Source organism: Martes martes, assembly GCF_963455335.1.
Source record: "Martes martes genome assembly, chromosome: 2".
NCBI classification, from domain to species: domain Eukaryota; kingdom Metazoa; phylum Chordata; class Mammalia; order Carnivora; family Mustelidae; genus Martes; species Martes martes.
The window spans coordinates 173,251,759-173,274,650 of record NC_137889.1 but is presented as its reverse complement, the minus strand read 5'-3'; the positions used below and the strand labels follow the sequence as shown (position 1 = coordinate 173,274,650).

The 22,892-nt window shown below is 41.7% G+C and overlaps 1 protein-coding gene across 1 annotated transcript in view; it reads right to left on the bottom strand.

The window, feature by feature from the left end:
• The window catches only part of LIMCH1 (LIM and calponin homology domains 1), a 326,880-nt gene that overhangs the window by 192,814 nt on the left and 111,174 nt on the right, over positions 1-22,892 (bottom strand). The window contains exon 2 of the mRNA XM_080797210.1: positions 3,774-3,844. Within this exon, the coding sequence (XP_080653336.1) occupies positions 3,774-3,844 (71 nt within the window). The remainder of the gene's footprint in view (positions 1-3,773; positions 3,845-22,892) is intronic.

The following is a 22,892-nucleotide window of genomic DNA, read 5'->3' as shown; positions in this document are numbered from 1 at the left end:
CCAACCCCCTGTCGTCCTTCTTTATGTTCTGTCCCATAGAGACCCAGTGGCTATCCTCTGTACTGCCCTCCTCCCCACACTTGACGTTTTCTGGCACCGATCCCAGGCCAACATCACCAACCCCAAAGCTCTCGCTTTTCTCTGCCATTAAAATCACAGTTATGGGCACAGGACAGTTGTTAAGAGCAAAAGATAAGAAATCAGACATCTACATGTAAATCTTTCTTACCTGTATAACCTTAGGCAGTCCTCTGTGCCCCCACTTAATTTGACCCTATGCCCCACTTAATTCTTCTGTAAAATGGGTATGAGGATAGTCCTTAGAGGCCACACAAAAGTTCGGCAAGAAAAAAATCAGATCCCGGGCCCAGAAGGATGTCCTCTGTTTGACAAGAACTATGAATTTTTTTTGGACTCATGAACAACTCGGGAAATGTTTTGTGAACAAAGCACATGATGTCTCTCCAGCTGCAACCAACCCTTAGAGCCGATCAAACTCACACAAAAAGATGAGAGTCTGTGGAACAAAAGGAATCGTTCACGGAGGCCGTCCGTGGCTTCTTCAGCTGGGGTCATAACGCTATTACAAGACACCCACTGGGCTTCTGTTTGGAATAATACAAAGTTGAAAAGCCCTAACAATTTTCCGAAAGAGGGCTGTCTGTTATGAAAGCCTCAGTCTCAGAGGAGCCGAATTCCTACTTTCCAAGATGTGAAATTGCAGGGAGTTCTTCTTACATTGTTAAATGTTGCTACATGGTGGGAGGTTTTGAGTTAGAACCCCTGAATCACCAGCATCCCCAAAACTCCCTCCGGCTCTAGAGAGAGGCACGGCCTTCCGCATTCTCAGCTACTCTCCAAACACAGGTGTCGCAAACCTGTAAGGATCCACCATCTGGGAAACTCCAAACCGAGTTTCCTGCCTTTGGGGGGCCCCAGCCATCAGCCAACTCCACCCCTAGAACAATGAACAACGAGAACATTCTCCTCGTTGCCAGAATGGTCTTTGGATCCAAGTCCCAGGAAAGACACCTGCTAACCTCAGGCTGCAGCAGCCCCACACGCTTCAGCTCGGATAAAACCTGCCCCACCTCTCTGCCCTGACCAGAGAGGACAGGAAAATCTTCCTCCTCCATTTCTCCCAGCCTTCAGGGCATCCAGCTCCTGGCCCATGCCTTCGCTTCTCATTGCTCTGGGGCTCCTGGACTTAGACCCGTGTTTGTATCTGGTTTCTCCAGCTGCTGACCCAGCTTTCCCTCAAAGGCTCTGGCGGAGGCTCAGGCCGTGGCTCTCCTTGCTTCAGGCCACCGACGCAGTTCATTTCACCTCAGCAAACTCATTGCCGGGGCAGCCAGCGGAGTCCCACAGGGAAGCCAGAACTTGACCCTCCCTGGTCCTCAGACTCCTTCAACTACACCAGTGAGTCTAATCCTCTGCGGGGAGAAGACGTAGACAATAACTCACTTATCCTGAGTTTTGGCCCACGTACTCATTCAGTAACACTTGTCCAAGCCTCCGCGTGAGCCAGTTCCCTCCACTTCACTCTTGGCTGTCGGCAGTCCAAACCCTTTATTTATTTCAAGAGGCCCCTGGCTATAATCTGTGCCTCCCTCTTGTCTAACCGTAATATTTCTTAACCATGGCCTAGACCCAAGCCCCACCCCTCCACCCCTAAACAACCTTAACATTCATTAACGTGTTTGTAAAAGGCCACCAAGGAATGCCAATGCTCACATGACAGAATCCGTCCTCTAACTCAACCTCTTCACCTAGGTAAGAGGCAAGTCCTTTCTTTTTTAAGATTTTATTTATTTATTTGAGAGAGGGCGCACACACAAGCAGGGGGTGGGGCAGAGCGAGAGGAAGAAGTAGACTCCCCGCTGAGCAGGGAGCCCAATGTGGGGACTCGATCCCAGGACCTTGGGATCATGACCTGAGCTTAAGGCGGATGCTAAAGTGACTGAGCCCCCCCACCCACCCAGGTACCCCAAAAAGCAAGTTCTATGCATGGACAAGTCTCCAGACCCAGAGCCTCGTCTTCAGATGAACCTGCTCTATCCAGTCTGGCAGGCTACATTGCTCCCTGACAGATTTATTCATGGCAGAATAGTGGAGAGGTGAACGCCTACCAGAATCTTTGGAGCCCATGGTAGTATGCAAAAATCGGTACCAAAGCCCCACTTCAACAGGGTTAAGAGAGCACAGCGCACATACGTTAGATCAGACTGCGGCTACTCCGTTAACATCAGGAGAAGGCTCAGCCCAGACTCGTTGGAGAAGCAGGTGTCAGGACACAAGGGAAGCGTCAGGAGTCTGCCTGCATTTGTCTCTGGTGAGATGCTAAACTAATTATGGTTTATCTAAGAGATGAGCTCTCATTTAGACGGAATAAAGGGAAATGAGGCAGTGAAGGAAGTAGGAGAAGAGAGAAGAGACTTCACAGGAAAGAATGCATGGAAGTGGCAATCAGGGCATGTAAATTTCCCTTTGAAGAAGAAGGGACAGCGGGAACAGAAGAAAAGCGCTGGCGTGAACTGTGTTGAAAGGTGCCCTGTAATAACCAACATTTTAGGACAAACATAATTTTTTTTTTAATTAAAAAAAAATTTTAAAAGCACCTCATCCAATTATCCTGTGGAAATTCACAAATAGTTTATGAAACAGGCAAAAGTTACCACTTTTTAATTACCATTTTAAAGAGAAAAATTGAGACTCAAGGAGGTTAAATAATTTAAAACTTGAGTTCCTAGTTCTCAGGTTCCAAAACCCAACAACATCTTTCAACTACCCCAGTGGGTCCCAAACAATATCCTGGAAGTCGCCAAAACAAGAGTGCGTTCCTTCTATGTCATTTCACTTACATGAAGTTCAAGATGTAAGGCAAATAAATGTTATGGTGATAGAAATGAGGACAGTGCTTTTCTGGAGGTGGTGGAGATGGACTGGGAAGGGACAGGAGGACACTTGCTGTGCTCTCTCAATCAGGGTGTAGACTACATGCACATACACAGTTCTCAAATCCCATCGAACTGTGTCTATTTGCAGCTGTGCATTTCCTGTGTGTACATTTCACCGAACAAAAAGCAGTATCCAAATTACAGAACCTATTAAATTCAAAACCTGAGGTCTTAAAGTATATGTTCATCCCCCTATAGGTGTTAAGGCTCTCGCTTATCTTGTGTCTAGAACCACTTCACAGAAAGCTCTTGTCTCCATCATCACAGCAGTACTTACGATAAAAGTTGGGTTCAACACATAAAAACTGAACAGTGCAGTTATTATTCATGTTGGAAATTTGCCAAGAGCTTAAATTGAATATAATCAAAATGCATCAGGGGAGCAAGCCCAGTGAGGAACGTCACCTATCATGTTTTAAGATGTTGTAAGTAAGTAGATGCATTGCTTTCACTTGGTACAAACTGCTTTTGTTTTGGGGAAAAGCGGGAGAAGAGCGGCCACTTTAACTATGGTTGGGTCCACATCCTTCCCACCCTCTGGGGTCTAGATTCCTACAGTGTAAATGTTGGTTGGAGTAGCAGCCACCAGGTACTTCTTCTCTATCTAATTAAAAATTGCCACAGTCCCCACCATTCCCTACTGTTCACTAAAACTCCCTCACCTACTTATGTGTACTGCCTACCCCGGGGATGTTTCAAAATTTCAGAATCAAACAGCAAATAAATTGAAAACAAAATGCAAATTTTTACAGACGAACTGAATGGCATTAATGATTTTTCTTGATTAAAACCAACTGAATAATAGGGTATACTTACTCGCAGAGAAGGATTCCATTTTCTAACCCCGTCCGAAAATCTTTATCACCAAAACTTCTGCCAGTTACTTGCTGAAGAGAAAAAGAGAGAGAGAGAAAGCATAATTTTTTCTTTCTTAATCAGGAAGATCAGTGATTTCATTTTTAACATTTAAGAGCCTTCAAATAACTGGTGGCATTCCAAGAATGGGGAAAATCTGTTAGATCTGAATTTCCTTTACGTGTGCAGCTTTGCTGAGCTCAGCTAATCTTAAATTTAGACCATTATTTTGAAGCTTTTTCCTACCCAATACCTCAAAAAAATGTCTGGTTCTTCCTGATAAGGATGTTACTTTTGGGGCTTGGCCATGATAGGTCAAGGTCACAGACTCAACCCACACACTTCCCAAAAAGCCTGCAGAAAGCTCCACCTAAGGATAAAGTATCTATTCGTTAAAACATTAAGGGGTGCAGAGGGAGGGAGGTTCAGACACCTAACCTCAAGAGACAAACATCAAGACAGGAATATTAGAGCCAATATCCATAATAACTTGGTGTGAAAGAGGAAAACAAAATCTGGAAAAGAATGACTAATAGCACAGGACTGATGACCATTCTTGATGCCTCTGGCTCTCAGCAGTCCTTTGACCTAGGTACCAGGGCACTCATTGGTTCGTTCAATAAGTATATTGAGTTTCTATGGTATACCAGATAAATATGCATACAATAAAACTTAAAGCAACCTCTAAAGTAGCAAATTAAAAACGTTAAAGGAGATAAAATGGAATCATAAAAAAATACTCTTAACAATTAAAAAAGGCAAAAAGAAAAAAAGAGGAAAAGAGAATATAGAATACATGAAATAAATAAAAAGTAAATAACAATACTGTAGACTTAAACCTAAATATATCTATAAGTGCATTAAATACAAATGGCCTAAACATCCCCAATTAAAAAACAGAGATTGTCAAAATGGAAAAAAAAAGCAAGACCAAACAAGGTGCTACCTAGGAGAAATGCACTATAAATATAAAGATAGAAGTGGGTTAAAAATGGAAGAAAGGAATAAGATAATAACATGCTAATGTTAATTTTTGAAACTGGATATTAATATCAAACAAAGAAACTTTTAGAACAAAGAATAATACCAAGGACAGAGAAAGCCATTTCATAATGACAAAGGGTAAATCTACTCAGGAAGACCAAAAAATCCTAAACATTTTTACATCTAATAAGAACTCCAAAACACATAAGCCAAAACAGATAGGTCTATAAGGAGAAATAGACAAATTCACAACTAGAGTCAGAAATATATTATCTCTCTCCCACAACTTATAGAACAAGAAAAAAAAAAATCAGTAAGAATATGGAGGACTTGAACAACACCGTCAACCAAATTGACTTAACTTACATTTCAACAATACTTCACCTTACAAGGGCAAAATACATATTTTTCTTCTTAAGTTCACAATGAACATGTATTGAGATAGACCAGCTTCTGGGTTAGTAAACCAGGCTCCACAAACTTAAAAGAATTCAATTCACAAAAAAAGCATGCCATCTGACCACAGTGGAATTAAATTAGAAATTCACAATAGAAATAGCTCAGGGAAAAAAATCTCCAAATAATTTTAAACTAAGTAACACAATGTAAAAAACAACCCACTAATCAAAGAAGAAATAAAAAGAAATTAGAATATATTCTGTAGTGAAAGAATATGGCAATGTAAAAATGTATGGAAAGACACTAAATCATTATCTTGGGGAAATGTATAGCACAAAATACCTATATCAGAAAAGAGATCTCAAATCAATGAATTTTGCTTCTATCTTGAGCAAATTAAGCCCAAATTAAGTAGAAAAAAAGGGGGGAAACTATATCAGTTGAAATCAAACCAAATAGAAAACCAAAAAGCAATAGAGAAAAATCAATGAAATCAAAAGCTATTTACTTGAGACCAATAAAACTGGGAAACTTTTAGCCAGGTTGATAAATCTTTAGCTAATAAAAGACAACCTTTGGTTTTTAGCCAAAAAAGAAAGACACACATTACCACATCAGGAATGACAGAGGTGACATCATTACAGATTTTATAGACATTAAAAGGATAGCAGGGGATATTATAAATATGAATATTTATATTCATATATTCATATATGAATCTATTTGTATATATTTATATTTATATATATTATATAAATTTATATTAAATTATATATTTATATTTATATATTAAATATATTTATATTCACATATATTTATAAATATAAATATGAATATAAAGATGAATATACATTCATCTCAGTATATTTACCAACTTAGATGAACTGGATAAATTTCTTGACACAACCCAAGTTCATTCAGCAAAGAAATAGGTAACTTTCCCAAAAGGAAATGTCAGTCCCAGAAAGTTTATCTGGTAAATTACACAAATATACAAGGAAGAAGTAATGCAGTTCCACACAAACAATTCCAGACAATTGAAGAGGAAAGCATGCTTCCCAATTAAATTACCCTGACTACAAAAGCAGACAAAAATATTACAAAATGGACTGATACATATACATATACACACATGCATACACACACACACACACACAGAGAGAAAACATGACATGTTATCTCTTCATGGTGGGAAACAGGTGTGATTTTTATTTTCTTCTTTAAATTCTCCCTATTTTCCTAAAGCTTTCCTGAAAGAAAAAAAGGAAGGAAGGAAGAGAAAGGAAGAAAAGGGGGGAAAAAGAAAAATACTCCTTTGTTACTATCTTCCCATTCTTACTTAAGGGAAGGTGAGAAAATGGATAAAAAGTAGTTTGTATTTACAGTTTACAAATATCTAGTTTTTTTCCTAAAATAAATTAGGAAAACTCACCTTTAAAAAGCTGAGATTTTCAAATGCAGACTTTTTAAACAATTTAGCATTTTCTTTCTTGAATCTATTAGTCCTAATTTATATTCTCAAAGCACCACTAAAACCTTTATTCGCCAAGAACTGATTAGAAGATTCTGAGAACATTTTTCCCCAGGTCTTTATATTTTTGTTAAAATTATTGTGTTCTAGCACCAATGATGCTAACATTGAGACCCAAGAGAGTTTACCTACATCTATTACAGAATCTCTGGCCAAGATAACCCAGGCCCCTCTCCATTTATTGAGCCATGATGATGGGCAGAGCCTAGAGACAGACACACAAATGAGACAGGATCACTGCACGCAGAAGGCTCACAGACTGCAGAGGAACGTAGATAACTAAACTCATACCATAAACAGAAGGCAACAGGACTATTGATATTATAAGAAAATATTAGTGGTGCAAGGACCACTTAAAATATTCATGTACTATTTAAAATTATATTGTATACGATGCACAGCCAGTAAAAAATTTCAAGTAGATTTAACAGTCCCAAGTCAGCCTGCTAATTAATATCCTCCAAGGTATAGTATGATTCAATTCAGCTTCCTAGACTGCCAGTACTGGAGATGGGAACAGGCACCATGCAAATGGAGGAAAGTGCTCATTTCTGCCTCTGTCCTTCCTCTGCTTCCATCCCTGCTCCTGTGTCCATTAGGTCCCAACATAGCCTTCTTACTGCTCTCTGCTGACCCTAACACTGTCCTTTCTTCCATGCCCAAGTTATTTAGTACAGAGGTGTCTAGATCTTGGTTAAGAGGGTTGACAGTTTAACAGACCCCAGAAATTCAACAAGGACCATGCCATGGAAGAGTTAGGTCCTTAAACTAGTAGCAACAGCATCTTCACTTGGAATTAATATTAGAAATACAGATTATCAGTCCTCCTACCCTCTACAAGACCTACTTAATCAGAACCAGCATCCAAAAATATCCCCATGTGATTCATATGCAAAGTAAATTTTACAAAGCCCTGATCTAGCATAGAAAGTAACTAGCCAACAGTTCAGAATCAGAAGAGGAGGACCATCCACTGAAATTGGGATTCTGTATGTCTTGTCTCAGCATCTTACAGAACATAGCCAGACTCCAACCACTTCTCACTGCCTCTACTCTACCACCTACTCCAAGCCACCATCATCTTATACCTTGATAAGTCTCTTAACTTGCCCAACTGGCCTACCCTTGCCTCCCTTCCCTCTAGTCTCAAAAGAGCAGCGTGGGTAATCTCATAAAGTTAGATCATGCCACTACTCCACTTGAAGTCCCCCCAAACCTCCCCATCTCACTCATAGTAAAAGTCAAAGTTCCTACTGTTCTATAAAGGCATTCACCAGAAAAACAAACAAGCAAGCAACACACAAACAAACAAAAAAATAGGAACACATGGACCAAGCCACTGGACACCACCATGATTTCAAGAGTGGTCATAATGAACTTGCGCATACCTCCCCATTCGAAGGGATCCTCAGAAGTACTTATGGTGGCACCTATGTCACCAACTATGCCTTGTGTGTCTTTTCAGGAAAGCCCAATATCAGATTTCTTTCCTTGCTTTATGGTTCAGGATTAATTCACTTCCATTACTATCCAAAATATTTGTTATTTACAGCAATGCAGGGACATGCTCTAAGTGTCAGATTAACATACTCAAGAATGGATAACTTACCAGAACACTGATAGTTTTAAAGCAAAAGAAACACTTTCACCTACTTTGGGGATTAAACCAAAAGCAGAAGCAAGAGGACATCGCAATGTGTCATCACATTATTTTTATGCAAGTAATTATGAAGTAAGCTCATCTGTATTTTATTTCCTTCTCACTGAACTATAAAGGTAATTATGTTTCTGAGTCTGTTCATGTCAATGGCACTGCTCTAAACCGTTCAAATAACTGAAATATGGAGGCCTTAAAAAAAAACAGTCTAATTAAAAAAACAACCCACACAACTTCATGGTCACATTTTTATGATGTGTTTATAATGTAACACATTATATATCAAAGTGCTACACTTTGCTAATTACTTTGTTACCACTTTTTAAATAATTGCCATGAATAGTCAAAGACTGCCAAGAATCATTCTCTCAGCCTGTTCATTATCAATTATACAAACTATTTCAGAACTATTTTCATTAATCTTCAGTCGTTGTTATTGTTGTTGTTGTTTAAAGCAATCTGGTGGACAAACTGCGTCCACCACTAACTGCAGGTATGAAGAGAATTTGAAAAAAATGTTGGAAACCCTATCATAATGATCTTAAGAGGAGATTGGATAGCCAGACAAAATGATGGTCTCTGGATTCAAGTAACTGAAAAGAAATACAGAATTTAATATATTTCGACTTAGCTTTTAAAAGACATGGATATTTTCAGGGCACCTCAGTGGCTCAGTTGGTTGGGCCTCTGCCTTTGGCTAAGGTCATGATCCCAGGGTCCTGGGATCAAGCCCAGCCTGCTTCCCCCTCTCTCTCTGCCTGCCTCTCTGCCTACTGGTGATCTCTCTCTCTCTGTGTCAAATAAATAAATAAATAAAACTCTCCCCCCCACCCCAAAAAAAGACATGGATATTTTCTCTAAATTGTACAAAAATAGGGCACCTGGGTGGCTCAGTGGGTTAAGCCTCTGCCTTCGGCTCAGGTCATGATCCCAGGGTCCTGGGATCGAGCCCCGCATCGGGCTCTCTGCCCAGCAGGGAGCCTGCTTCCCCCTCTCTCTCTGCCTGCCTCTCTGCCTACTTGTGATCTCTCTCTCTCTCTCTCTCTCTGTCTGTCAAATAAATAAATAAATGAAAATTTAAAAAAGAAAAAGACATGGATATTTTCTCTAAATTGTACAAAAGTAGGGCGCCTGGGTGGCTCAGTGGGTTAAGCCTCTGCCTTCAGCTCAGGTCATGATCTCAGGGTCCTGGGATCAAGTCCCCACATCAGGCTCTCTGCTCAGTGGGGAGCCTGCTTCCCCTCCTCTCTCTCTGCAAGCCTCTCTGCCTACTTGTGATCTCTCTCTGTGTGTCAAATAAATAAATAAAATCTTTAAAAAAAATTAAAAAAATAAATTGTACAAAAATAGGTACGCTTCATATTACATTTTTGTTTTTGTTATTGCCCAACTCCACCCAGTAAGGTGAGAGTGGGAAACTTTACTTGTTTTCTTCGCTGTTGTATACTCTGTGCCCAAAAAAGTACTTGGCTCACAGTAAATACTCAATAAATATTTTTTGAAGTAACAAAGAAAAAAAAGGTATGCTTTCAGAAGGTTGTGATTTCCTCCTATAAACAGTAAATAAAAAATAATACCTCTTTAAAATTCACTGAAGAAGATTATATGTGGCTCATTAAACTCCCTTCTTTTCTGATCATATTTGACTTACTTAATAAAAGGACATTTCTGCATATTTTTACACTTAAACTGTAAAATAAAGCAGAACTGAATTGCTCTTATTTTTCACATTTCCTAAGAAATGAATCCATTGCTATTTCTGTCTCCTTTGTGAGGTTGCTAGAAAAATCAAATCAAGTTTCTATGGAAACTCTCCATAAACAATCATAAATCATACTCATCTGAACTAGAATTAGCTATCAACCAATCAATCACCTACTGAATACCCATTTCGTGCCAGGCAATGTAACAGCAATGTAATAGGTGTGTGAGACCAAAATAATAAAATCTGTTCCCTGCCCAATAAGGATCCACAATCGGGGGAAAGATCAAAGAGTACAGTAGGTGTTGGAAGAGAAATATGGACACAGATCTATAAGAGAAATTCACACAAATTGCACGACTGAAGGAACAGCTGCATGGTAACAGTCTACATTCATACACGAACTACCATATATCCTTTCTGTTCTAAAAGCTTGCCAAGCATTATTTCATTTAATCCTCATAAAAACCCAATGAGGTGGATCCTATTATTATTATTATTATTATTATTCGTTCCACTGTAAAGTCAAGGACACCTAGGCACAGAGAGAGGTTCCATCAGGTGCCCAAGGACACAAAAGTAGCCAACAGTGGGGCCGGGATTGAACCCCAGGTAGTGTGACTGCAGAGTTCTTATTCCTAAGCACAATTCTGCGCAGCATCTGAGCAAAGGAATGAACTCTCTCTGCCCAAGACAGTCAAGGAACACCTTTGAGGAGCGGACATTTGAGTTGGTCCTGAAGGGTAAGAGGGATTCCCCAAAGGAAGGAGATGAAGTAGGGCACTCCAGGCAGACATCAAGACCTGCACAAAGGTTGCTTTGAGGAAAGAGGAAAGGTTCCAAGGGCTGAGCACAGCAGGGAGACAGGTAGAGAGGGAGATGGTGGGAGGGCCCGAGTGCCAGGGTGGGCAGGCAGGGCCCAGAAGTAAAGGATCTGTGTGTCAGAGCTATGGGTTGACCTTAATCCTGAAACAAAAAAGACACCCCAGAAGATGGGGGGAAGGAAGGAGTTCTTTGGCAATCACTCTCCCCACTAATTCCTCGTTCCTAAAAAGACATAGTCCCAAAGTGACATTTTGCTTGTTGCTCTCAATTACTTCCTCAAGGACCCCATCATCCCCATTTGATATACAATGATTTCGCTTTTGGAATTATAGTGTGATGGAAACTGTCTGTCCAGATCTTTGGGACCACTGCCCTCAACCCCATACACATTCCTCTGTACATGGTTTCTACACTATCTTTTCATCCTTTCTTCAAAAGGAAGTAATATACTTTCTCTTTCTCTGTCAAGGCTCTGGGTGCCATCCCTTCCCACCCCCAGGTCCTTACCCTACCCCTTGGCCCACAGCAGTCTTCATCACCCTGCCAGTAGCATGCATTTCCTCTTTTCTTCAGAACCCTGATTCAGTCCAGCCCCTCAACTATCCTATTTTTCTCCTTCCTTTCATGGTCCAAACTCCCTGTATGAGTTTCGAGTACCCATTGCCCTTAATCATCATAGCTCAGGGACCTCCAAGCTGTCCACTTTTAATTCCCTGAAAACTCTTATAGGGTTGAGTTGAGACCCAGGAGTCTGAGCTCCACAAGCACAAGCTAAATCAGAAGTAGGTTAATGAACTTCAATCAACCTTCAGCCTCCCCACTTACAAAATGATACTTGTACCTACTCCAAAGGTTTGCATGAAGAGTCAGTGACCAGAGTTCAATAAATGACACTGGCAAGAATACTAGAATTAGATCCCATTATTAATTTCTCTCTTGTCAATACTCTTTACAGGTCTTTCCTGCCTGATCTTGGATGATGCCATGCTTTACTGGTTCTCCCCTTAAATTCTAACGTCACCACACTGTCTGATCCACTGAGACATCTTCTCTGCTGACGGGCATCAAGGTCTTTCGGCATGAGAGTCAACCACCCCGCCTGGGGCCCCCCCCCACCCCCGCCTTTGGACCACTTGCATCTTGTAGGCTTCCCCACAACCAAACTCTCTGCTTTTCCTTCTACCTCATTCAGTAAATGCCTTACGGACGTCTACCTCACTCACTGCCTACCTGTGCCACATGGTTCTTCTCTCCTCTCCTCACTTTGCCTTTGGCCTTTCTCTAGCCACACATTCCCCTCCCCTGGGTAGTCCCATGCCTTTAAAGATGTCACATGCAATAACTCAGGCGTTAGTATGAGTCGGAATACCCCGCCTTTCCATATCTCTATCTTGCGTGTGCTGACTCACACACATTGTCATTTCTGTCACTGATCCTTCTCCCCTGAAGTCCAGAAATCAAATATCCAGCTTCTTCCTTGACACCTCCACTTGGTTACCTAATACACGTTTTACTCTTACCAAGATCAAAATGAAATTGGTGACCTGGGTCCCCTGATCCAAGAGCAATGAGAAGAGAAACGTTTCTCCCTCCAAATATATTCTAGACCTGCTCTTTTGCCCCTGTGTCTGCACCATCACCCTAGCCCAAGCCTCCCCTGCCTCTCTGCAAGATGACGGCCGCAGCCACTGCCATGCTCTCTCTGCTCCCACCGCGGCCCCTCACCAAGCCACCTCCCACGCAGCCTCCGGCAATGTCGCTGTAGATCCATCCGGTGTCCCTCCTCATGATACCAAAATAAGTTCAAGTCATAGTCACAACCCCTTCATTCCACAGATGAGACAAGTAATGCCCATTAAGCGACAGATGGGACAAATAATGTCCTGCACATTGAGTGACTTGCTCCAGGTCACGCAGCTGGCCATCAGCAAGGATGAGACTAGAATCCGGGTGTCACTGCCCCACTGCACTGCCCTCCGAAGCCACGTCTCCTTGCTGCACATACATCACTACACTCTCTTTAAGAACAATTGATTCTTCTCTCCATTCAGTGTGGGTTGGCAGAGAAACAGCACAGAAGTCCAGGCCTGAGAAGATTTAATCAACATGATCAGACCATGATCCTCTCCAGCACGGGATCTAAGTGCTTAATATTGAGGATAATAAAATGCAATCTGCAGAATCCATTTATATTTTCAGCATGTCATCAGAAAGCCAGAAGGCGGCTGTTTATAGCCACAGATTGACAGACTCCACTAAAAAAGAAAAAAAAAAAAAGATCTAATTAAGAATCCAGGCAATGCTCAAAAGCACCCTGGGAGCATTAAATCGTCTGATCCAGCCATTGTATTCTGTAGGCACAGAAAATGGGTCAGTCTGGGACCATGTGAGTGGGGTTAGCAGGACCGGTGTTTGCACATCCTCAGGTTGTTCTGGCCTTACGGAGACAGGGAACAGAAGCTGCGAAGACAGACAACACTCAAAGTGAGCTTTAACACAACATCGAGTGTTACTGATCTGGGAGCAAAGAGAAAGAAGAGTCCAGAAGGACGGTGGGCCAGTGGGGTGCTTCTGGGTTATGTGTGTCGTCTTGGTGTTATTTTTACCTGGGTATCATGTTTCGTCCCTTAAATAAATATTTCAGTTCAGGCTAATTTTGGCAAATCAGTGTATGGAACTATCACCCGGTCCTCAGCACACTGAAGTACAGAACCTCTCAACTGGGCAAATCTGGGTCCAAATTTCAGGTGTGACACTCGGGAGTTATGGGACACAGGACAGAGGGCTTCATCTCTCCGAACCTGCTCCCGTGTCTTTAGGAGACAGTTGCAGGAGCCTGTTTTATGAGGTTGTGAGAGGCTACAATCCTAAGTGGACACCGTCTAGGAAGATATTTAGTACTACTTTGAAGTTCCATAACTTTTCCCCCCAAGCTTTATCGCTAGAGAGGAAAAAAAAAAAAAAAATCCACAACTTAAGTGTCTAAATCAGGTGGTTGCAATTTTTACTCGCAAATAGTGCTCAGGAAAAAGAGTCTAGTTGAAGCACGTTAGCCACTCAAAAGAGGGATCTGGGTTTGTAGGTGCTGAGGACAAACCACACGGGGAAGTCAGCGTGCTACCCTCCTCCCCGCAGCATCTGGGTTAAATGAGACCATGAGGAAACAACTGTGCGAATCCAGACTATGACCCACTTTATAAGAAAATTGACCTCAAAAAGCCAATGTCATGAAGAAAATGGAAGGGCTACTATTTATAAAATGAGGGACTTAAGAGACAATCAATTGCATTGTTCGCTCTTGACAGAAACCCTAGTTTAAATGAAACTTTATGAAAGACATTTTGGGCACAACTGGGAAAATCTGGATACATACTGGTCATGTGATACCACTCGGGCATCACTTTGCTTTATTAAGACTGACAACGGCACGCTGGTTACAAAGGAGAACTTGGAGACGCACGCTAAAGTATTTAGAAGGAGAGAGGTCTGTCACCTGCAGTTTATTTTGAAATGGTTGGAAAAACACTTGGGGTATGTGTTAAAGTGTGTGTGTGTGTGTGTGTGTGTGTGTGTGTGTGTGAAGTAAACACGGAAAATGTTTGCAATTATTGACACTAGGTGTGGCTTACATGGGTTTCTTTGAACTACTCTATCTCCCTTCCTTCCTCCCTCCCTCTCTCCTCCTCCTCCCTCCTTCCTTCTTTTCTTTCCTTCTTTTTTTCTTTCAATGTTTCAAAATATTCATAATCAACTGTTGTCTGGGGCTAGGACTGAAAGTCATTAAGTAGTGCCTGCAGAGTACTCTGGTCAACAACCTGACCAGTGCCTTCTCATTCATTCATTCATTTTGCTAGAGCACTTCTCTTATCTGTTCTCACCGATGACAGTTCACTATCGGTCACTTACCAGTGTACTGCTGGTCATTCCATTTATACTCAACCCACTCTCTCACCTGCTCACAACACACAAATGGCACTCGCCAGCCATCAAATCAATGTGACATTAACAACGAGGACGGGAAGGAAAGGGAGGTCAAGCCCCTTGGCTTCCTGATTTGGGGCAAAGAACTGGAGCTAGAGGCTCAGCCAAGTACACACAGTTCTGTGACAGTTGTAGAGCTGTGTGAAGAGCTGGTCGATTTCACCACCGGGGATACTAACTGAATAATTTTTAGCCAAGAATCCAAACTAACCACAAAACTGTTGTATTTCACCAGTACATGGCATTTAAAAAGGCATCCAAGTCAAGTTAGAAAAGTACTAGAATTCACCCCAACAACTTATTAGATTACTAAATGAAAATAAAATGTGGTGAGAAAGAATGAGAGCTCGCCATTTGCAATAACATGGATGGACCTAGAAGGTATTGAGCTAACTGAAAGAAGTCAGACACAGAAAGACAAATATCATATGATTTCACTTATATGTAGAATATGAAAAACAGAACAAGGGAACCACAGACAAACAACAAAGAAAAACCCAGACTCTTAAATACAGAGAACAAACTGATGCTTGCTGGTGCGGGAGAGGAGTGGGGGAGGGGAGATGGGTAAAATAAATAAATAAAGGGGATTAAAAGGTACAAACTCCTAGTTACAAACTGAGTAAGTCATGGAGATGAAAGCACAGCATAGGGAATATAGTTGATATACTGTCATCACTCTGTATGGTGACAGTCACCACACTTCTCGTGATGAGCACACGTACCATGAGTAATGTATAAAAATGTCAAATCCATGTTGTACACTTGGAATGAATATATCATTGTATGTTGATGATACTTTAAAAATGATGAAATGCTCATTACACAGATAGGATGATCACACAGCCTATCCTTTAAAAAGTTAGTATGACTTGGGCAACACAACTCTGAAGAAAAGCAAGGAAGTGGTCAAAAGAAAATGAGCACATTTTTTCGTGAACATTTTTTTCATGTGTCTGATATCATGAAAAAAAAAAAAATGAGCAGACGGGCGCCTGGGTGCCTCAGTTGGTTGAGCTGGTTGAGCGACTGCCTTGGCTCAGGTCACGATCCTGGAGTCCTGGGACTGAGTCCTGCATCAGGCTCCCTGCTCAGCAGGAAGTCTGCTTCTCCCTCTGACCGTCCTCCTCTCATGCTCTCTCTCTCTCTCCATTCTCTCTCCCTCACAAATAAATAAATAAAATGAAAGAAAGAAAGAAAAGCAGGGAAGGAGACAGGGAGGGAGGGAAAGGGAAGGAAAGTAGCAAAAGGAGGAGGGAAGGAATTCTCCCTGTGAGGGGCCCAGAAAGGGTTTCCAAGGTGGTGAATTCTCCTCCTGAATTTGGATCTACTTCTTTTTTTTTTTTTTTAATATTTATTTATTTATTTGACAGAGATCACAAGTAGGCAGAGAGGCAGGCAGAGAGAGAGAGGAGGAAACGGGCTCCCTGCGGAGCAGAGAGCCCCATGTGGGACTTGATCCCAGGACCCTGGGATCATGACCTGAGCCAAAGGCAGAGACTTAACCCACTGAGCCACCCAGGCGCCCCTGGATCTACTTCTTGACATAGCGATTCCAAGACTGTCCACCTTCAATAATTAACTATGCTCTATGTTTGTTTCACGTGGTTTTCTAGAACTGTGTTATAGTTTACAACTTAAAAGATTTTAAAGGGAGGACAACCTCCATTGTGATCCAACCTCATTTTCCTTTTTCTCTTTAGTAACTAAACCACTTTTCCATTTGGTTTTACTCAGACAAGTTGGGAGTGGGAAGATAGCACTTTCCAAAGGTTTTTCATTCAAATGTAACAGAAGGACACCTCCATACAGTAATATTCCTTAAGTCTACTATTAAAATGGTGACTGAGATCTATACATGTGCTCTGCATAGTATATTTTAAAACAAACACTTGGATATCACACAAAGGAGCCAATGTACTATCTGGCTTTGGAAAATAGAAGACATATCGTCTGTGAGTATGCCATGTGAAGAGCTCTAGGCAGACACTTGGTGCTGGGAATGGCCAGAGTGCCCCTCACCCGCATCTTCTATCAATGGTACTTTTGTTTGAATCACACAGTTGTCTAGCGACACCTACTCAGCATTGGTAGGAGGCCAGAAGTCAAGACAACTGGGTTGCAGCCACAGTTCTGCCAACTACCAACAGCTTCTAGCAACTCACTTCCCCTCTTTAAGATAGCTCTACACAAATCTACAGGCTTTCTGAACCCTCCTCCACCTTAGCCTCCCACCTTGAAATTTTGATAAGAGTAACAGCATCTTGTATGGAACCATTAACTGACTCATTTATACCTCCGCTGCCCAGGGTGGTAGACACGTTGTCATGGCTGATGACACAGGTTGTGCCCTGGACAAGGGTGCCCAGCTGAGGAGACAAGTTCAGGTTAAGAGCCAGCCTGGGCTCTCTCTTTCAAAGCACAGCAACTCGTTGGCGGGAAGAGTCGTGTCTTCCTAATTCACACAAAGCCACTGTCTATATCCAAGCTCAGACAGTCCATCCTGAGAGGTCTTTTTGAGTTTACATAAAATTGCTCAAGGTGCTATCAGAAGTAAGTACTATTTTTAATCCCTGTTATCCAGATGAAGACACTGAAATGCAGGCCAGTAAGCAATCTGCCTAATTTCATACAGCTGGTAGGGGGCAGAGTCAGGACTCGAAGCTGGGCAGTCTGGCTCCTGACCTGTGTTTCCAACGCAGTACGCTATGTCACCTAAATATGTCCGTGTCCCTGGCATTTTTTTCCCCATTATCAGCTGAGTTGTAAATAAAGCTCTGACTCCCCACTGTCTGTGCCACCTTCGTCTCTCTTCAGTGTGCCTTTTCCTTACACTGCGGAATAAGAAAGTAAACCCCAAATCCAGAAAAATGTCAAAATGCCCGTGCATGTATTATCACTTCGCACAATTCTATAACAGAAAGCTGTGATGTGCTGGATTTTTATCTCCATATGCAAAGAATCATCACAAATATCCAAAAAATCCCAACTGAAATAATCCTATATACAACTTGACCCCCTTTGGAAGGAAAAATAAAAACCCATTAATGGGGAATGGAGGGGACGAGAAGGAAGGAAGACAAGACGCCTCATTTAAGACCATTAGGCACTTCTACAACAAAATATTTCCCTGTCTATCTTCCTCTGGTTCTTTAAACTTACAAATAATGTATTATGGCAGGAAATCTGTTCTTTTGGCTGGTTTGTGATGAAGACAGCAGGTGGTAATCCCAGCCCACTAAAATGCCGTTCATCACTGGGCCTCGTGACAGGGCAGTATAATGATTGCCCCAGACTGAGGAAGCAGCTGCCATCTTGGCTTCAAGGGGAGTAAGCGTTGCTCAGGCTGTGTATTTAGCTCTCCTTACCTCCGTCTGCACAAATAACCCACACATCAACAGGGAAGCAATCCTGTCTTCGGGGTGACACAAAGAACTGTGAGAAGCCAGTGTAACACAGGACTCCTGCAGGGTAATTAAAGTAAAAACAAGAAGACTATTCTTTATAAACCCAATAAGTGAGAGCTAGATTTACCAAAAACAAAACAAAACCAACAATGGGAACTTCTGCCCCCACATCATCTTGAAAAACAGTAACCAAAACACTAGGGAGAAGAAGAAATGAGAAAAGTTTTAAAAGGTTATAACTCTGCTATTGTTAGAACTAGTGCTATGTTCTAAGAGGTCTTTGATTATATTTTAAAAACCTTTTATAATCAAGATGTCCTCAGTGATGGCCTAGAACCATTAAGCGTTCTGCTGAATGTTTAACAATTGGTTTTCATGGGGGGAGGGCAAGAGCCCTGATGTGTAGCACTTGCCAATCTCCATGGTGTAAAAATTCCCACCACTGCCAAGTTCGAGCTCAATCTGATGTCACTGAACACAGTGAGGGGCAGAGACCCACAATCTTCTCTCCTGAGCCACAAAAGCTGGCTCCAAACTTGTAATCTGTATTACATAGACATTATGAGAGGCTAACAGTTAAATAAAATATTTTAAATGTATTACCATTTCTAAATACCCATGATAGTAGAGAATTTATCAAATAATAATTGAAAACAAAGCATATGACTATATAAAAATTTAAATGCTTCTAAACTTGCATATACTCCTGTGTGTAAACAACCAGCATCTTATAGAACACACAACTATTATGATGCTATAAATCTATTATCCTATCGGATACCTGGTTCCAATTTTCTGACTACAGGTAAGCAAAGCAAAAAGCTGCCACTAAATTCTTGAAACTTGGAGCAGTAAAAATAATCCAAAGAACAGGCCTTTTGCAAGCATTTAAAATCAAATATAAGGATTTTACTTTTGTTCTCCTGAAGTAAATGTTTCTGAGTTGTGGAAAAGAGCTCAGGTCCTGGGAAGTCTGTACCCTCTCTCGACCTAAATTTGAAGACGTATTTCTACCTCTTCCTTTTTATAGGAGAGCCAAGAATGATAGCTAAGCTAGTCATTGTTCCCAGGTCCATTCTAGCACACAGCAGTAAAAAAACTTTTTAAGATTTTATTTATTTATTTATTTGACGGGGGTGGGGGGCATGCAGGCATAAGCAGGGGGAGCAGCAGAGGGAGAGGGAGAAGCAGGCCTCCTGCTGAGCAGGGAGCCTGATTCGAGACTCAATCCCAGAACCCCCAACTCATGGCCCCAGCCACAGGCAGACGCCCAACCGACTGAGTCACCCAGGCACCCAGAGCAATAAAATTTCTAACCAAATAAGTATGTGGGCATTTACCAGGTTGTAATAACCCTTTCAGAGGACAAGGGGAAAACGCACCTCGCCTCCGACGTAAGGACACAAACTCTTCAAATAAGAGCCTCGACCGCGCTAAGAGGTAACAAGAAGAATGAGGAAAGCAGACCAGTTGCTGTTTGCCTGGTGATTGACACAGAGAGCTGCTGTTTGTAGAAGGAAGGAGAGAGGACTAATGCTGTTGGCAACAATCAACAGCTCTGTTCTTTCTTCTTCTTCTTTTTTTTAATTGCTAGGACACCTGCTGCCTCCGTCTCTTTAGCCTCATCCATTATGCAACATGCTGGTGGTGATGGAACCGGGATATGCCACTGCACACAATGACAAACCTGATGAAAGACAAAGGAACAGACCCAACATCTCAAAGAACAGACCGCGAATAGTGCACACATTTCCTCTCCCACTCTTGGGACTGGCGGGTCCTTCAGAAATCCATTCTCCAGAATGTATTGAGTTGGCATTTTATGGCACTGCGTAGAGTCAAAATGCCAAGAGAATACTGGTTCTTCACATCACGTCTTTAGGGGTATTAAGTTATTAGTTCACGGGGATCGGCCTTCACATTGACTCTCTGGGCTACCCGAGAGGAAATACTTATAGAAGCATTTCCAGGGGTCCCACAGAAGCCTCGCTCCACAGGATGGTAAGACATGTGATGTGGAAAAAAGGCTCCATGGTCAAGTAAGTTTGGGGAATGCTGTGTTTTTTAAAGATGTATGGGGTTTTTTCCTCAACTTCGAGCTTCTCAGAGCTAGTAACAGGCTAATGTGCGCAGACATCCTCCAGTGGGCAATAACCTAGCCTTTCCCGATCTGAGCAAGATCTCTTTTTGAGAAAAGTCTCTGGTGGATGGAAGCATCGGCAACTCTGGCTTTCTACAGAGCTGGCTAACTCCTGGCCTGGGAGACTAAACAGGCCCTCACACAGGCTGTTTGACCTCTATCACAGTCATCCCCTAGTCACCTGGTTTTTTTAAAAAAATGTAAATAAGCCACCAAATTTAAAAATCAGAAGTGCTAATATTTAAATGACAAAGGGCTTCTATTGCTTCTCTTGGGGGAAAAAAAAAATGGTGGACTAATGGAGCATGTTGTGCCCACAGACTTGCTTTCTATGTGCAGAATATTTGAAACCACAAAGGAATTAAAAAAAAAAATGTACACAGCATCCACTTCAGAGTGATGTTAAGCAAAGAAAAATTACAAGTGCATTTGTGTATAAATGTTCAGAGAAGTGAAACAAGGCAAGTGAGAAGGGGATACTAAAGGGGTCTTCTGGGGCGTCTGGGTGGCTCAGTGGGTTAAAGCCTCTGCCTTCAGCTCAGGTCATGGTCTCAGGGTCCTGGGATCGAGCCCCGCATCGGGCTCTCTGCTCAGCAGGGAGCCTGCTTCCCCCTCTGTCTCTGCCTGCCTCTCTGCCTACTTGTGATCTCTGTCTGTCAAATAAATAAATAAAATCTTTTAAAAAAAAAATAAATAAATAAAAAATAAAGGGGTCTTCTGAAAAGTGGGGATGAGCTCAGATGGGCAAGGGAGAAAGGAGGGATGTGTGTAGAGTGAAAGGAAGCTCCAAGAACACAAGCGCAGGCTGGAATCAATAAGTCATAAAAATAGATCACAGATTGCTCCAAAATAGAGATACAGAACACACATGTTTTATTTAAATTTGTAATTTAATTGAGGAACTCAGCAGTCAGGAATTTTAATAATTAAGTAGCTCTGAGCCATGCATAGGGTCAAATCAAGCCATTTGGCCATTAAATCCCATCTCTAAGAGGATAAACACTAGATATTTCTTAGATATATGACTAAGTAATTCCCCAAACAGTTTCCATCAAATGCCAGGTGCAAAAGCATTCACGTCAAAATCCTCTCCAGTTCCACAGACTTGGGAGCGCAGGGTCTCCAAGAACCAGTGAACCCGTTCGAAAATAATTCTGGAGCTTCAGAGATCCTATTACTAAGAAGCAGAAATAGATTTTCAAGTGCTCACTTTGAAATATTAAGCACTGTTCCACCCAGATCTTTCCAGCATCCTAGAACATTTATTAAAAACCAGTTCAAAGTGAGTCAGCTTCTAAAATAAAGCTTCACCTTGCCCAAAGTCACAATGCATAGTAGTTTAACTTCACCACAATGTGATAAGCATAGTCTAAAAAGCAAAACAAAAAAACACAGAAATATTTTCTTATTAAGAAGTTAGATCTATGGGGCGCCCTAAGTGTCTGCTTTTGGCTCAGGTCATGATCGCAAGGTCCTGGTATTGAGTCCCGCATCAGGCTCCCCACTCAGGGGGGAGTCTGCTTCTCTCTCTGCCTCTGCCTCTCTCTCTCGCTGTCTCTCATGAATAAATAAATAAAATCTTAAAAAAAAAAGTTAGATCTAACACATGATAGGAGCTCAAAACATGTTTCTCAGTCTGAATTAAGATCTAACTATTGCTGTTCTATAATTTATTATTTTTCACATGACTCTTTTCAAGATTTCAACTAACAACTCAAAACCCTAACCCCCAGACTTGATGAGTCTTCTACCTATATTCTTAAAAGAATGCCTTGCTTCGATAAGTTTGGCATCCTCAGACACAAAAGAAGATCATTCTCCAAAATCTTGGGAGCTTCCAGAATGTTCTCTAACATTAGCACCTTTTTTTTCTACCTTTGAGAATTGCTTCTTTCTTTCCGAGCAAGTCCTTTCAACCTAGGCCCTTGCTCCTGCTTGCCACTCCCCTTCCGATTCCCTCCTCTCCCTCCTCTTTGCACAGCCGACCAAGCTGGGGGATCTTTGGAATACCTGTCGGCTTATGGCCATCTTGATTTAAATATTTCCGAATGTTTCCTACTGCCTGGAGCTCACGCCCTAACTCCTTAGACCACTGATCAAAGAATCTGCTCTATGAGTCTACTCCTTGCATGAATTCACCACACACATCCATGCCTCTTTGCATTTGCTCATGCCATTTACAACAACCAGAATGCCTTCACTCTTTATTTACACATGTCCAATCCTATGTTCAAATCTCCAGATATAACACTCAAAGCACCCACAAGAGCCTGTACCTCTTGGCAAACCAAATTTCTCTCCAACTCCCAAAGCGCTGTCTCTCATACATGAAACAGACAGTGTTTATAATCAAAAGATCTGGGCTTAAATCCTGCCTTCACCACTAATTCGCTATGTGATGTGGGGAAAGTACATCTGTACTATACCTCTTTCCTCACCTCTAAAGTAGGGAAA